We start from the raw sequence: 16,765 nt of genomic DNA on the forward strand, positions 1-16,765 counted from the left end.
CCAATTCCTCAGAGTTCTCTTTGGTCCCTAGTATTGACACAAATCATGAATTTGTGCTTCTAAACATTCAATCGCTCCTTCTTCTTCCTTTCCCCTTACCATCTGTTTTGTTTAATGAATAAGATTTTTTTAATATAAAAGGCACATATGTAAGTTTTTCAAAAGCCCAGATGCCCAAATAAAAAATTACCACACTGACAGCAGTTAGCAGTTTTCATAATTTAATGAAAAAGTATTGGTAAAAAGGTGACATTTGAAAAAAGACAGTTTGTCTTTGAAAACTGGACTATATAAGACAAAATGAAAAAGATTTAACAAGAAGGTTAAGAGGTAATACTTCAAACAACAGCAAAATGTAGCAAATACATTTTGGGGCAGTTGAAATGTATACAGCTGAAGGCTCCTTCATTTATTTAGGAAAATTCTGTAAAAATATTACAACTATATTTCCCTGACTGAAATTATTTTTGTCAATACTATCCCAATGGCATTACATATATGGAATTTGGCTGAAGCACTTTTTTCAATGTTTGCTTTTCTTCCCACTCACTCAAAATTGAAAGGCATGAAAGGACACAGGTTACTGTACTGGCCTTTAACAGAGGAGTTTATAACATAGCTCCACTAGAATGTCATTACCATGAAGGTGTCAAATTATTATCTAACCCAGGAAATGCAAAGAAAAAGTACAGAAACCTAGTGCATAAATTGGAGAAATTATCTTCCTCATTTGGATAATCCATAGCCTTTCCCTTTGTATTCAAATGAAATACAGGACACAGATCACACATGCTATGGCATGTTCACACATGTACACAGGCACAAAAGAAACATTTTGAAGGTGCAGCCAAAGGAGAGGAAAAATACAGAAATTTTCAGAAAAGGAGGAAGAAATAAAACCAAAGAAGGCTACAGAAACAAAAGTGGGAAAGAGGTTTTGAAAACTACTGAGTTTCCCATATTTATGGAGAGAAGGGCCCCTGCCTTTACTGCAGCTGGGATATTTCACCAGGAAGCAACTTTAAAAATCTAAAATGGCCTCATTGTCTGAAAAGTCTCACTACATGTTCCCAAAATAGAAGAAAGAGAACATTAATTTAAGGCTAAGAAAAGTGAGCAGAGTATATATAGTTGGCTTCACATTTTAAAAACTGTAACATTTTCTTCTTCTTTAAATGGGAAGCAGGTATGTTTTATCCTCCACCAACCTAACTATTCTCTTCCTCCCCAGAATTAATCAAGGCTGATAGTTTGGGAACAGAGTATGAGCAACTTCTGAAAAACAGCTCCAGCCTTTTTGTTTTGGAAATTGCCTTGGATTCATAGTTGGTACAAAGCTAAATTATATCCATGTGTTTTTAAACACATGCTTTCAAATTCTGTTTGACAATAAAAATCTGTTTCAAAATTAAAGCAGATAAGAATATTTAACTTCTCTGCACTTTATTATCTTTTAATTATACCTCAATAAAAACTTTATAAACATTAAAGCAGGCATACAAAAACTGTCAGCCAAACTTATTTAAGCCAAACTTATTTGAAAACAGTTAACACAAAAACCCTGACCTGATATAAATCCCTCAGAAATGTTCTCACTTTGGGAAAGGCTCTGGGATCCTTCACAAGCGCCTAAACTGAGAGAATCAGAGCATTTTCCTTGAAAGTATTACTTTTGTAAACACTATCCACAAGTTAGCTTTTTATGCTTGTTAGCTGGGTGAAATAGTTATGAGTGTGTCCCCAACAAGCAAGTCTAGGAACAGGCACTGAACACTTATAAGCATTAGGTGTATTGACTTGGTAAATTAAGATACTGTGAAAGGAACTCAACCTTGTGCAGAGCAAAGGAAGAGGGTAGTGAGTTTGACAGTATCTGAAATATTGGTCCCTGGTCTCTCCCTGAAGAGTGTTTCCAGGTACCAGTGGAGTTAGAAACTTCCTACAGACACCAGGTCTGGGAGTCACATGCTGTAGCTTCAAAAGATAAATAGTTTTAGTGTCTGATAATCATGGTCTCTTGCAAATCCATTAACAATGCATGGACTCTTAATATGTATGTATATCAATGTGTTAATATAATTGGAATGCTGCCCCCAAAGTATTTACTGAGCAAATTACTCTGGTCCCAGCTGTTCTCACTGGCCTCTGGCAAAAAAACCCACAACCACCCAAACTTTTGGACAATATGTAATCCCTATAATGTGCTTGTAAAAACTAGACTTGATACCAGTTCAAAAACTGCAAACCAATTTAGTGTGGAAAAATTTATTCCATCTTACTACAATTCCTCCCAACATATACTATAGTCATTTTGGTGTATGAGTTTTCCCCAATATATGAGGCAAAGGCAAAGATGGAGGTTTTCTTGGAATTTCTAATCACCTCTGCATTGAACTGTGGGAAAGAGGATATGTCTTGCTTTTACCATGGCAATCCCGTTTGGAATCATGGGGAGGATTTTCCCTGTCTGAACTCTCTCTCTTTACCCTGACTTTTTCTTCATTCCCATCACTTTCTGTTTCTGAATCACTCAGCTCCACATCTGGGCAATACCCATCATTCTCCTGATATGGAGCTCTCCCTGCAGACCGCCTAACAAGTTGCTTGCCCCAGAGCTGCTCTTTGGGGTTAATATTCTTGGCTGCCTTCACATAGCGCTGGAGGCTCTCTGTGGTCTTCATCCACTTATTGGTGGCCTCCTTAAAGGACCTGCTGGAGTGCTCTACAGTAGATTTTCTAAGGCTGCCCTGACTACCCAAGTGGGAGCTGAGCATGGGCTCCTGGTCAGAGAACATCTCACCTGAGCTGTCTTTTTGGGTGACATCCCCAGACCAGGTACCCTCTAGGCCATTGGATTTGGCAAACTTGGGGTTAGGTTGATTTTTCCCATTCCCAATGGAAGACTGTCCATGCAGGGCAGCCTGAAGGACCAGAGGCTTTCCCAGAGACTGCCCATGATAGAACTTAGGAGATGGAGGTTTGCAAGCAGGACTGGGATCCTCTGCTTCACTTCTATCATCGCTGGGATTGGTCAGTAAACAGTCAGTCTGGCTCTCTTGTGGATGCTTTGGGTATGACTTCATTCTCATTTCCAGTGAATCTTGAGCCACCTGCATGCTCCTCATATTACAAACAGGGGAGCTGTCATCAGGAGAGAGAGGTCCATGATCAGGCTCTGTGGAGCTGTTACTGCCATCTTCTGTGGCTGATTTGGGCATTTTTAACTTTAAGGTAATTCTTGGTGGTGGGTAAAACAATGAATTTTCTAGTGCATTTGTCACAGGAAGTCCTGAGATTAAAAAAAAAGAAAGGTTTATTTTAACAACCAATCTAAATAACAGCATCTGTTTTCATGCAAATGGAAATAACAAGAAAGTGGGGGCAGCAATACTCATAATTAGACAAAGTATACTTTAAAACAAAGTCTATGACAAAGACAAAGAAGCACATTAAATAATGATAAAGGGAGGAATACAAAAGGAAGGTATTACACTTGTTACCACATATACCCAAATAGAGGAACAACAAATATAAACAGCAAATACTAACAGAGATGAAAGAGAAATTTACAATAATACAGTAATAGTAGGAGACTTTAACGCCCCACTTACATTAGTGGACAGATCACCCAGACAGAGCATTAACAAGTAACAGCGATCTTAAATGACACAATAGACAAGTTGGACTTAACTGATATCTATAGGATATTACATCCCAAAACAGCAGAATACACATTCTTTTCAAGTGCACATGGGATGTTTTCCAGGATATATCATATGTGAAGCCACAAAACATTTCTTGGATTATAAGAATTAACATTGTTAAAATGGCCATACCACATTTTTTTACAGAATTACAATAAATAATCCTAAAACTCATATGGAACCACAAAAGACCCTGAACTGCCAAAGCAACCTTGAAATAAAAGAACAAAGCTGGACGTATCATGTGCCCAGACTTCAGACTATACTATAAAGCTACAGTAATCAAAACAGCATGGTACTGGTGCAAAAACAGACACACAGATTGATGCAACAGACTAGAGAGCTCAGAAATAAACCCACACACCTGTGGTCAGTTACACTTGCCTGCAACAAAGGAGGCAAGAATATACAATGAAGAAAAGACAGTCTCTTTAACAAGTGGTGCTGGGAAAACTGGACAGCTTCATGTAAAACAGTGAGATTAGAACACTTCCTCACATCATTTACGAAAATAAACTCAAAATGGATTGAAGACCTAAAATGTAATACTTGAAACCATAAAATTCCTAGAAGAAACCAGAACACTTTTGACATAAATCACAGCGGTATTTTTTTTTTTGGCTCTGTCTCCTAAGACCAAAGAAACAAAAGCAAAAATAAACAAATGGGACCCAATTAAACCTAAAAGCTTTTGCATGCAAAGGAAACCACTGACAAAATGAAAAGACAACCTACAGAATGGGAGAATTTTTTTGCAAATGGTACAACCAATGATGAGTTAATATCCAAAATACATAAAACAGTTCATATAACTTGATATTATAAAAATAAGCAACCCAACTAAAAAATGGGAAGAAGACCTGAACATTTTTTGGAAGACATAGAGATGGCCAACAGGCACATGAAAAGATGCTCACCATTAATAACTATTAGAGAAATGCAAATCAAAGCCAGAATGAGATATCACCTCACACCTGTCAAAATGGCTATCAGAACGTTTGCAAATAATAAATGTTGGAGAGGATACGGAGAAAAAGGAACACTTATACACTGTTGGTGGGAGTAAACTGCTGCAGCCACTATGGAAAACAGTAGGGAGGTTCCTCAAAAAGCTAAAGTTAGAACTACCATAGGACCCAGCAATTCCACTCCTGGGTATATACCTGGAACAAAACAAAAACACTATTTCGAAAAGGTATGTGCACCCTAATTTTCACAGCAGCACTATTTACAATAGCCAACATATGGAAGCAACTGAAGCGCCCATGAACAGAAGAATGGACGAAGAAGAGGTGAGATACACACACACACACACACACACACAATGGAATATTACCATAAAAAGAATGAAATTCTACCATGTGCAGCAACATGGATTAACCCAGAGAATATGCTAAGTGAAATACGTCAGCAGCAAAAGACAAATACTTTATGACATCACTTATATGTGGAATCTAAAAAATAATACAAATGATTACATATGCAAAACAAACAGACTCACAGATATAGAAGACAAACTAGTGGTTAGCAAAGGAGAGAGGGAAAGGGGGAGGGAAAAATTAGGGTATGGGATTGAGAGATACAAACTAGTATGTATAAAATAAACAACAAGGATGTATTGTATAGCACAGGGAATTATAGCCATTATCTTTTAGTAACTTTTAATGGAATACAATCTGTAAAAATACTGAATTACTATGCTGTGCACCTGAAACTAATATAATTTTGTAAAGCAACTATATTTCAATAAAAATATAAACAAATAAAGGCATACATTCTTATAGCAGTGTTCACATACCCACTCTTCCAAATACTGAACAAGTACCTATGTTTGATATGTGCATATAGCAGCTGAAGTTAGCTGAACTAGAGGTTAGGGTGGGAACTGCTACAAGTGGAAAACTTAGCACTGCCACTTTTTGCTGTGTGACTCCCAACCTCTTCACCTCTGTTCTCCTAGTCTGTAAAAATAATCACAAAGACTAGTGTGATGCCTCATACATCCTTTCTGCTCCTTCTATTTCTGAAAAGAATGTCACTAGCAATGGTTTAGAATAGGGCCTTCCTATTTGTGTGTCTGTACATGTGCATGAGTGGGTACCGGATAGCATTCAGAACTTGCCTTAAACACAGTCGGGCTTCCCTGGCGGCTCAGATGATAAAGAATCTGCCTGCAATGTGGTAGACCTAGTTTCGATCCCTGGGTCAGGAAGATCCCCTGGAGGAGGGAATGGCACTCTGGTATTATTGCCTGGGAAATCCCATGGACGGAGGAGCCTGGCAGGCTACATACAGTCCATTGGGTTGCAAAGAGTCAGACACGACTGAGCGACCAACACTTTCCCTTTCTTTTACTCTGAACATAGACATTTCAGATCACACCTTCCAGTCTTCCTAAAGCAAGTCAAATACAAACTCACAAGAATGTAGTACAGGTTTTGGTGGTTCCCATATATTTTATGCCCTTAACTTAAAATAATTTCTTCACTATGAATGACCACCATGGAGGTGTGGGGCAGGTTTTGTAGTGGCAAGGCCCCCAGAAAAGATCATGATGTTTCTGCCAATCATAATATTTCTGCTGTTATGGGCTTGGCCTTGGGAGTACTGGCAACAATTACCTGGTTATATCAACTCTATAATCATATTTAGGACAAGTCTTCCTCTCTCTATTATTCTGAGTGTTCTGAAATCAAAAGGGCACTAGTATCAAACAATTTATTTTTGTATAAGGACTTGTCCTTTGCCCATTACCATCTCACTGCAGCCTCACAAAGATGACATACAGAGAAGACAACTATTAGGTGCCCCAGTGGACATCTGTTCCCTCAAGGTCCAAACTGAACACTCAGTCCCCACTTCTATCAGGGCCTGCCATCTGTTGCTGCCACAAGCAGTTATGGGGCTGGGTCCCACTAATCAGAAGCCACATGGTCTAGGGGCCAATTTCCTTGGCACCATGGAGGCTCTTCCTGCTGTCCTCTGGTTCTCCTTGTCTTGTCTATCATGGTACTCTTATGGCTGAGCAGCCCTGCTGTCTCCTCCTACACCATTGTGCCGTGGCCTCTGATCCTCACAACTTTCCATAAGACTTTGATACCTACCTGACACCTTATTTCTGGGTGTCTCTCTTGCTCTATAGCTGGCCCTTGGCAGAAGCTGGGTTCTGCACACATTGCTCAGTGACCCCTAGTTGTCCAGGCTCTGCCACTGACCTCTGTATTAAATGAGGCAAAGGGAGGTTACAAATATCTCTGAATATGACTGTCATCATTACAGCCAAGCTCCTATGCTTAGAGTACTGTAATTATGTTCACTTGTTTCTCTCACCAAGTGGGCAGAGTTCTCTGAAGGAAGGAATTCTGTCTTGCTCGCTGCTCTGTCTTCTAGCTCAGCTCTTAGTTCATAGGAGGTGCTCAACAAACATCAGTGAATAAGTGAAAAGATAAGAACCCAGATCTCCTACTAAATTCTGGCTAAGGATATGTCATTAATATAACAGATTGTTAGGATGAGTAATCCTGGAATTAAATGTTTTCCAGAAACTAGGATTAGATCGGATCCTACTGATTTCTAAATTAATCCAATGATTTTAGAATCATTTCATGGCTCCAACTAACAGCCTCCAATATCTGTCTGGGACGTAAGTTATCTGTCCTAGATTTGCAACTCCACCAACTCTACCCTGGGATTTCTTGCCTCATGAGTCAACAGTGAAATGGGCCATGTTACATCATGGTTGGACTAGAACAAATGAATTTAAAAGATTTTTAAGTGAAACAATTGATACAAAATTTATACAGCTTACCTGCAGCAATTTCCTCATTAGCAAGCTTGACTTGCAAACCAAAGATCTGTTCTTGTAATTTGTTGTATGATAGTTTCATTTTTTCTCGTCTGCTTATCATGTAGCACAGGTTTCGGACCTGTAAACCCAACCCCCAACAAATAAGAGAGTTTTGTCATGTTACACAAACCTGACAACTGAACATTGTTTAGCTAAAATTAAGACAAGTTAATTTTAAGTTACATGGGGTGGGGGGCTGAGGAGAGAAGATAGAACCTAAAAGCTGCATAAAGAGAGCTGCTACACAGGTATTCACATGGCACGGTTAATGGTGGGATCATGGTTCCCGTATCAATCAGCAGCACAAGTAAAAGCTCCAAAGCTACCTTCTCAAGTCTACTATTCCTGTCGTGTCATGGGCTTGATATTTATCTGTGCAGTCAGGCTGGGGAACTGAATGATGACTTAACAGTTTAGCTTTCCCTTTAGATCCCTGAGTAAATGGTGGCAATGCTGGATCCAGTATTCTAATGAGTGCTGGACCAGCAGGATAAAAGTCTGCTGGGAAGACTGGAAGTAGCTGTTTTGCTCACACTTTCAGCTCAGTCAAGTTTCCATAGCCACAAGGGTGAAATCCTCACTCTCTCATGCTCTCCCATCTGGACAAGTTACTCAAACTTTCTGTGTCCCAGTTTAATCATCTGAAAATAGGGATAACTGTACCTTCTTCATATGCATGTCAGGATTATGAGTTAATATTTACAAAATGCTTAGAAGAGTGGTACCACATAGTAAGTGCTATATATGTGTGAGTTAAATTTTAAAAAGTGAGTAAAATCAACCTTGCAACACTGGAAGGACTGAAGCTGAACCTCTAATACTCTGGCCACTGGAAAAGACCCTGATGCTGGGAAAGACTGAAGGCAGGAGGAGAAGGGGATGGTAGAGGACAAGATGTTTGGATGGTATCACTGACTGAAAGGACATGAGTTTGAGCAAACTCTGGGAGATGGTGACGGACTGGGAAGCCTGGCGTGCTGCAGTCCATGGGGTCACAAAGAGTCGTACATGACTGAGTGACTGAACAACAAAAAATCTATTAGTTCCTCTCCAAATTCTGGTAGCAGAGAAAAAAACAAGCCACCATTACACTTGATTATAAGATTCTCTAGGGTAAACACAGGACCTAACTTATCTTTAAATCCCTACAGTACCTAATTTAGTGTGAGAGTGTGTGAGAGTGTGAGAGTGTGTGTGTGTGTGTGTGTGTGTGTGTGTGTGTATCTCATGAGTTACACTGAATTATCTGGCACAGAGGCTCTCAACCAGGAGTAATTTTTCACCCCTACCAGGAGTAATTTTTCACCCCTAGATGGCATCTGGTAATTTGGGAACATTTTTGGTTATCACAATTGGGCATGTTGGGGGTTTGCTACTAGCATCTAGTGGGTAGAGGCCAGGGATGCTGCTAAACATTTTACAGTGTCCCCCACAACAAAGAACCATCCAGCCCCAAATGTCAATAGTACCAAGTTTAAGAAACTCTGATCTGGCACTTTCCTAAGCAAAATTCATTTTTTCTTCAGCCTGCAGTCTCGTAAGTGTGTCAGTAAAATATAGCTGAGCCAATTTAGGTTCAACAGTGGAAAAAAAGTAAACCAAGTGAAAAATTTATTTCATATTTAAGGTTCATAAAGCATCTAAGTGAGGATAGACTCTTCTATTCTCTGATGTGTCTAGTAGAATTTCAACTAAGCCCAACATTTGGGGCCACAGTGAAATCAGAAGATAAGCAAGGGCACAGAAGCCTATACTACAACTATAAATGGTGGTTGTTGTTTTTTTTTAATCTAGAAGTGTGGCCTCCATTCCTATGCAGACCAAGACTTATACACTAGGTCATAGTTGGTCACCTTACCCTCTCTAGGTCTTGCCGTAGGTGCATAAACATTCTCATGCGAGTGTGAATACTCTCTTCTCTTGGCTGTACCAGGACATTTTCTTCTTCCTCTTTTGGAGGAAATAATGGCTTATTGAAGTTACTCTTCCGCTTCAGCTTCCAGTAGTTATAGATGAAGTCCACAATTAGCATGGGCAGCCCCAGCTCTGTGGCCACATCTTCCACATTGACCATGGAATAGAACTCCTCTTCCAGCTCCCGAAGCTTCTGTGCCCGCAGACTGGTCTTCTCACTCTTGGCCTGGCTTTGCTCTGAAGCCCTGTGTAGGGGGTACTCAGACTCCCTGAGCTTTTGCCTGCTTTGGCTGTGCTTGAGGCAGTATGACTTGAACTTTACTTCATCCCCCTTATCTAGGATGGTCTTCATTTCTAGGCTGTGCTCGAAGGCACAGGTGACATGGAAGGCAGTGATGCAACTTTTTATTGAGCACTGTGGGGAGAAAAGATGTGTTAAGGCAGCAGGGCTGTGTGGGGAAGAGGAAGCTCTATGTACCTGGGCCTAAACTGAGAGCTCATAGGAAGCAAAGAAAAGACAGGGAGAAAGTTGGTCTTAAACTGACTATGACGGACACCTTACAAGAAAGCCCGGAAATCTACTCTTTTACAAAACGGTAAAAACAGAGGCAAAAAAAAATTTTTTTCCAAACTCTTCTTTAAATTTTAGCACAAGCGTTAAGTTTTTCTGAGAATTCTTCTTTGGCCCCTATAAAGAGTCATGCTGTATTTTTTCTGTGACCCCAATATCACCTAATGGTCCTTTTAAACTACACTTAGAGCATAACAAATGTAAAATTCCTGGCCATGGTTCTTAAAGACAGAAGCTGTGTCATTCATCTTTGCATTGTCATCAACTATTGAACTAGCAAGTGCTCAAGAAATGCTTCTGAACAAATGAAAGAAAAACAGAAGCAATATTACTGCCAGAACAGCTACTGGTTCTAAAAAAAGTCACAGGAACTCCAATATTTAAGTAACCTAACTTCTTGAAATTGGTCTTATAGAGCTGTGCTGTCCAACATGGTAGCTAAGGTAGCCAACTGGCTATCTTAAATTACATATAAAATAAAATTAAAATTACATACAATTAAAAATTCAATTCCTTAGTCACACTAGCCACATTTCAATCATACTGGACAGCACAAATTTCCATCACATCATAGAAAGTTCTACTGGACAGTATGGTTACAGACAATCTGGAATTAAGTTTATAATATTCTTCCATTCATAGATGTAACACATTTCTTAGGTACCATTATGGGACATGCACTGAGGATTCACAGGGAGGCAAAGAGAACCTAGCCCATGACTGCTAGACTCTTGTGCTTCAGTTAGTTTCAATTACCATTTGTTATGGCTATGTTACAGTTTTCCTTCCAAAGATTTAACATGCACATGTATTTATATTTTTATGAAAATAAAAGAAGGAAAGCAATGGAGGATCTGTTTCAAAAGATATAGTGGGAATTCCCATGATTAAAGCCAAGTCTCACATCTTTTGGAAGCATGCATCTGGAGGGCAGACTGCTCAATTATCTATATGTTGGGTTTTTGATAACAAAACATAGAGAATGACCTTGGATACGAATAAAGACTAAAAAAATGAAAAACCTGGCAGGCTTCCTTAAAGATTGAGAAATTCAACACTTGAAAATACTGGCAACACAAGAAAAGATATTCAACATCGCTTGTTATTAGAGAAATGCAAACCAAAATAATAGTGAGGTATCACCTCATGCTGGTCAGAATGGCCACCATCAAAAATTTTTACAAAGTATAAATGCTGGAGAGGATGCAGAGCAAAGGGAACTCTCTTGCACTGCTGATGAGAATGTAAATTGATAAAACCAGTAAGGAGAACAGTATGGAGATTTCTTTAAAAACTAGGAATAAAGCTATCATATAACTCAGTAACATATAACTGAGTAATCCCATTACTGCGCATGTACTCTGAAAAACTGTAATTCAAGACACATGTACCCCCAATATTCATTGCAGCACTATTTATAATAGCTAGGTCATGGAAGCAACCTAGATGACCATCAACAGATGAACAGATAAAGAAGTTGTGGTACATATATACAGTGGAATATCAGCCATAAAAATGAACAAATCTGAGTCAGTTGAAATGAGGTGGATGAACCTATAGCCTGTTATACAGAGTGAAGTCAGAAAGAGAAAAACAACTATCGTGTGTTAATGCATATATATGGAATCTAGAAAAATGGTACTGATGAATCTATCTTCAGGGAAGGACAAGACTACAGGACTGTCTTGTGGGCGCAGTGAGGGAAGGAGAAGGTGTGAGGAATCGAGAGAGTAGCACTGACATATATACACACTACCATGCGTAAAATAGATAGCTAATGAAAAGCTGCTATATAACACAGGGAGCCCAGCCCAGCACTCTGTGACGACCTAGAGGGGTAGGATGGGGGGCTGGGAGGGAGGCTCAAGAGTCAGGGGATATATATATGTGTGTATGTATACACATACACACATACAAACACTTATGGTTGATGTGTTGTATAGCAGAAACCAACACAACATAGTAAAGCAATTATCCTCCAATTAAAACAAAGAATACTGGCAACCACCAAAGCTTTAATGGGAGCAGATTCCACTTAATCTAATTTCACAGGATAAATAATTCCAAGGATGAACAACAATTCAAAGATCATCTTATCCAACCTCATACGTGTTATTACTTGTGAAAGTAGTGAAAGTGTTAGTTGCTTAGTCGTGTCTGAATCTTTGCGACCCCATGGACTGTAGCCTACCAGGCTCCCCTATCCATGTAATTTTCCAGGCAAGAATATTAGAGTGTGTTGCCATTTCCTTCTCCAGGGGATCTTCTTGAACCTGTGTCTCCTGAATTGCAGGTGGATTCTTTATTGTCTGAGCAACCAGGGAAGCCCATTATTATTTGTACTTCCTGTAAAGTACCCGATTTTCTACCTAAACTGCCCCCTACCCTCAACTCCTACTTTTCAGTTAAGTGGTACTCTAGCCACCTACTGCATTCCTAAAACAGCCCACCCCAACTTAGCTTAACTGGAAGAGTTTGTTCCATTACACTGAAATTTGTATCCTTAAGAAAAGCCTCATGAAAACAAGGATGATGAAAAGCCCAGACTATACTTTTATCTGGATACCTTCTGTTATCCCTTGACTAAGAAACTAACTGGTCATTTAAAAAACAAGTAGCAAAAGGCATTCCATAGGAAAAGGTTAAAAATGTTGGGCATAGTGCTCTTCTACTGTTTAATAGACAAAAATGAGGGAAGAGAAAGCAAAAGGAATGTTTTCTGTTCAAGGAGATGAGTGTGTGACATAAAACTACTACTGATGGGAAGCTAGAAACAGATCTCTCTCAGATCAAATTTATAAAATGTAGAGACATAAATATAAATTACTCAAAATAAAAGACAATAACATGAACAAGAATTGGGTACATAGATGAAAAATGAAATGTCCCTAGGAAATTGCCATAAAATCCATCTAGTTTCAAAAAAGGTCATTCTAAGGTCATACTCAAAGCTGGAAGTCCACATACTTATCTTGGTGATAAAGGAGAAATGCTAACCAATCAAATAACTTTTTACTTTTTTCCAAAAATATATATTTGGCACATTCTATTAAACAAAATGCTTTTGTAAATATCTCATTTCTACTGTAATCACTTAAGGTGACAGGGGTGGTGGTGTTTTAATGCCCATTTAAAAGGAACAGCTTTACTGAGATATAATTTACACACCACAAAACTCATCAATTTTAAACATTTCAATTTAAAATTTAAATTAAATTCAATTAAAAACATTTCAATGTTTTTAGTGTATTTACAGAGTTGTACAACCACCACCACTATGTAATTCCACTACATTTTCATCACCCCCAAAAGAAATCTCATTTCTATTTGCCACTCCCTGTTCCCAATCCCAGCCCTGAGCAACCACTAATCTACTTTGTGTCTCTATAGAAATGCCTAGTCTGGGCATTTCATGTAAGTGGAATCATAGGTGGCAGTTTATATCTGGTTTCTTTCTTAGCATGTTTTCAAGGTTCATCCATGTTGCAGCATGTATTAGAATTTCATCCTTTTAAAAATATGGCCAAATAATATTGCATTATATTGGATATACCACATTTGTTTATCCACTCTTCAGTTGATGGACATTTAGACTATTTTTACTTTTTAGCTATCATGAAATAATGCTGCTATGAAGATTTGTGTACCAGTTTTTGTGTGGACATATGTTTTCATTTCTCTTTGGTAATGTGCAATAAAAGATTAACTTTGCCAAAGAAAACTTTGGCCCTTTGCCTCTAGCTCCTGAGAGGTAACCTCTTAACCTTCAGAATGTCCTGTCTGATAAGAGTGTCTTTATTTACCTGGAGGCCTTGGGCCATGTCAGATAGTCTCTGCTAACAATGTGATTTATGGTGGAGGTTCTGAGTCATGTGGTATCAGCCTGACTTTTGGAGGGACTGGAGAGACTAGAGACTAAGTCCAGCTATGCAGGTGGTCAGTCATGTCTACATGACCAACTCCTAATAAAATCTCTGAACACCAAGGTGGTTTTGCTGGTTGGCAATACTCTGTGTATTATCATACATCAGTGCTGAGAAAAATAAGCACTGTCCAAAAGATTCCTCTTAGAGAGGAAACTGGAAGCTCTGTGCCTGGTCTCTTCTGGATCCTGCTCTATGTACCTCTTTTGCTGATTTTAATCTGTATTCTTTCACTGTAATAAACTATGACCATGAGTATAATTGTTTTTTGAGTTCTGTGAGTCCTTCTAATGAATTATTGAATTTGAGGGTGGTCTTGGGGACCTCAAACTTGTAGATATATACTTAGAAGTGGAATTACCAAGACATATAGTAACTCTATGTCTAACTTTTTGAAGAATTGCCAAACTGTTTTCCACAGTAGTTATGCATTTTACATTCCCACCAGCAACACATAAGTGTTCTAACTTCTCCACCTTCTTGCCAATAACTGTTATTGTCTGCTTTTTTGATTATTACCACCCTAATGAGTATGAAGTAATATCTCACTGTGGTTTACTTTTAAAGGGGTTAAGAAGAAATAATTTTCTACTTATTTTTCAGAAATTACAGAAGAGATATGAGTTTTGGAAATACTTTCATTAGAGGGAAAATGCTATCCTTACATGTTCACATTTGTAAGGGGAGTTGGAGTTTCTTGTGGGATGAGAATTGAATCAGATAGGGTGGTTAGAATAAAAATCTTTGAAAAAGAACACCAGAGACTGATTTAGGAATTAAATTGTTTCTTGCCTCTTTAAAGAAATATTTTATTCCTCGCCCTAAAAGAAAACAGTGTGTACTCCTCAAAAGCAGATAACATCTGCGCTAAACACCATGGGCCTGGTGCATTTGTCCTCAGCAGTTTTTATCCTGCTGTAGGACAGTGTCCATTTGGTTGCCCTTAATACCCAGTAATCTGTGAACAGACAAATGGGTGATATCAGAGCAATTTTCTCAAAGTCTGGTCACTGACACCATGTCATAAATGGTTCAAAGTCAGCCTACAAAACTTATTTAGCTGTTATGTACTTAAACTCTAGCACCAACAATAGCCATCAGTCCTTCTGATCTCTCATCCCTAAGGGTCTGCAAGGTCTGATGGGTGATGTCACTTGAGTGTTATTTAACTTTTCTCATGTTTGTATCTGGCCTCCCTTAATAGACTATATATGCCTGAAGGCAAGAACCAGAAATATCTTAGAACAGGAACAATCTGTACTCACAAATAAAATTTGGAATATATGAAAAAAATATTAAGGTGCTTTCCCTCTTATTTTTTTTGGTGCCCTTTAATCTTAATATTTAATTTCCTTCTCTACTAGTACCACCTTTAATAGTCACTGAGTAGACATACTTGCATTTCCCCACTTGTCAAAGATTTTCACTTGTTTTAAAAAAGTTCACTTTCCTCATAGTCAAAAGCTGTTTACTGTTAGCCTAACAGTAAACTCCTGGCTGCCCACCAATTTATTCTGACTTCAATATACATGCATGTAACTCCAGACATGCCCACATTCCTTTACTGTCAAAAGGGGCACCTATACTAGCACCAAATGTTTAATGATTCTATTCAGTTTGGCTGGATGAATGCCAGGACTTTACATCAACAAAGTCAGATTGATGCCAGGAAATAATATTAATATGAACAATAACAACAAATACAATTACTAGTACCACAAATATTTACTGAGTATTCAGTATCTGTTAGGCACTGTGTTAAGTTCTTCACCACCTCCTTAAGCAGGTACTATTTTATCATCTCCATTTGTAGTTGTGGAAACTGAGGAACAGATCTGGTAGGTAACTTCCTCAAGACTACATAACAAACAAGAGATGGAACCAGGATTTGGACCCCAGGAATCTGGCTTCAAATGTCATATTTTTAACAACTGTTCTTTCTTTCTTTTTCCCTCAAGGAAGGCCTAAAACATCTAGATTTAGGCTTAATGGGGCTTGAAGATAAGATACATAAGGACCCTAAAGGAATTCTGGAAAGGTGGCAGATGGACTGTGTGTCCATGGTCTAGGCAAAATTTGGAGCTGTCTGGGATATCTGTTTAGAACCCAGTCTTTAGGATCTGTTCCAGGATTACCAGAAACTTTCATCCTCAGAAGAAAGGTTCTAGCTCCCAGATATGGAGGCTGTAGATAGTGGCTAGTCTAGACCCCAAAACCACCAGTGTAATATTCTATCCTTGCCGAATGAATGTTTCCAAATCCAAAGAAGGGGAGAGATGTGGGTATTCCCCACTGCTGGAAGGTAGGAAGAATAAATACAATTCACAGTTAAGAAATCTCTATGAAGAGTTTATAAAGCAAAGTACTCGAAATGTGTGACTAATCACAAATACCCTTAAATAAACCTCTGAAAAACAATGATGCTAATAAAACTTGACCCCCACCCATATTCGGCTTATACTAATAGAGTGTGGTTTGTTTTCCATAGCTGATATCTAGTTTTACTGTGGCAAGTGAAAGTGAAGTCGCTCAGTCGTGTCCAACTCTTTGTGACCCTGTGGACTGTAGCCCTCCAGGCTCCTCCATCCATGGGATTCTCCAGGCAAGAATACTGGAGTGGGTTGCCATTTCCTTCTCCAGGGGATCTTCCTGACCCAGGGATCAAACCCAGGTCTCCCGCATTGCAGGCAGACGCTTTAACCTCTGAGCCACCAGGGTTTTACTGTGGCAAAAGAGACCAAAACCCCTTTTCCCTTTTAAGCCACCATTAAGTTAATTCCAAACTGGTAAGTAATTTAGAATCGTG

General features: G+C 38.9%; 1 protein-coding gene across 4 annotated transcripts in view; it reads right to left on the bottom strand.

Annotated features, from left to right (window-relative positions):
* Nucleotides 1–204: 204 nt before the first annotated feature.
* The window catches only part of JADE3 (jade family PHD finger 3), a 143,217-nt gene continuing 126,656 nt past the window's right edge, over nucleotides 205–16,765 (bottom strand). For 3 of the 4 annotated variants that reach the window (XM_042242009.1, XM_027962807.3, XM_060407298.1), the window contains exons 9-11: nucleotides 9,410–9,880; nucleotides 7,513–7,630; nucleotides 205–3,289 (exon numbers count right to left, since the gene is read on the bottom strand). In XM_042242009.1, coding sequence (XP_042097943.1) covers nucleotides 2,379–3,289; nucleotides 7,513–7,630; nucleotides 9,410–9,880 — 1,500 coding nt within the window. In that variant the 3' untranslated portion in view covers nucleotides 205–2,378. Of the gene's footprint in view, nucleotides 5,923–7,512; nucleotides 7,631–9,409; nucleotides 9,881–16,765 lie in introns of all 4 variants that reach the window. The other variant, XM_060407299.1, reaches the window with a different exon arrangement.

The sequence above is a fragment of the Ovis aries genome, chromosome X (genome assembly GCF_016772045.2).
Source record: "Ovis aries strain OAR_USU_Benz2616 breed Rambouillet chromosome X, ARS-UI_Ramb_v3.0, whole genome shotgun sequence".
NCBI lineage: Eukaryota > Metazoa > Chordata > Mammalia > Artiodactyla > Bovidae > Ovis > Ovis aries.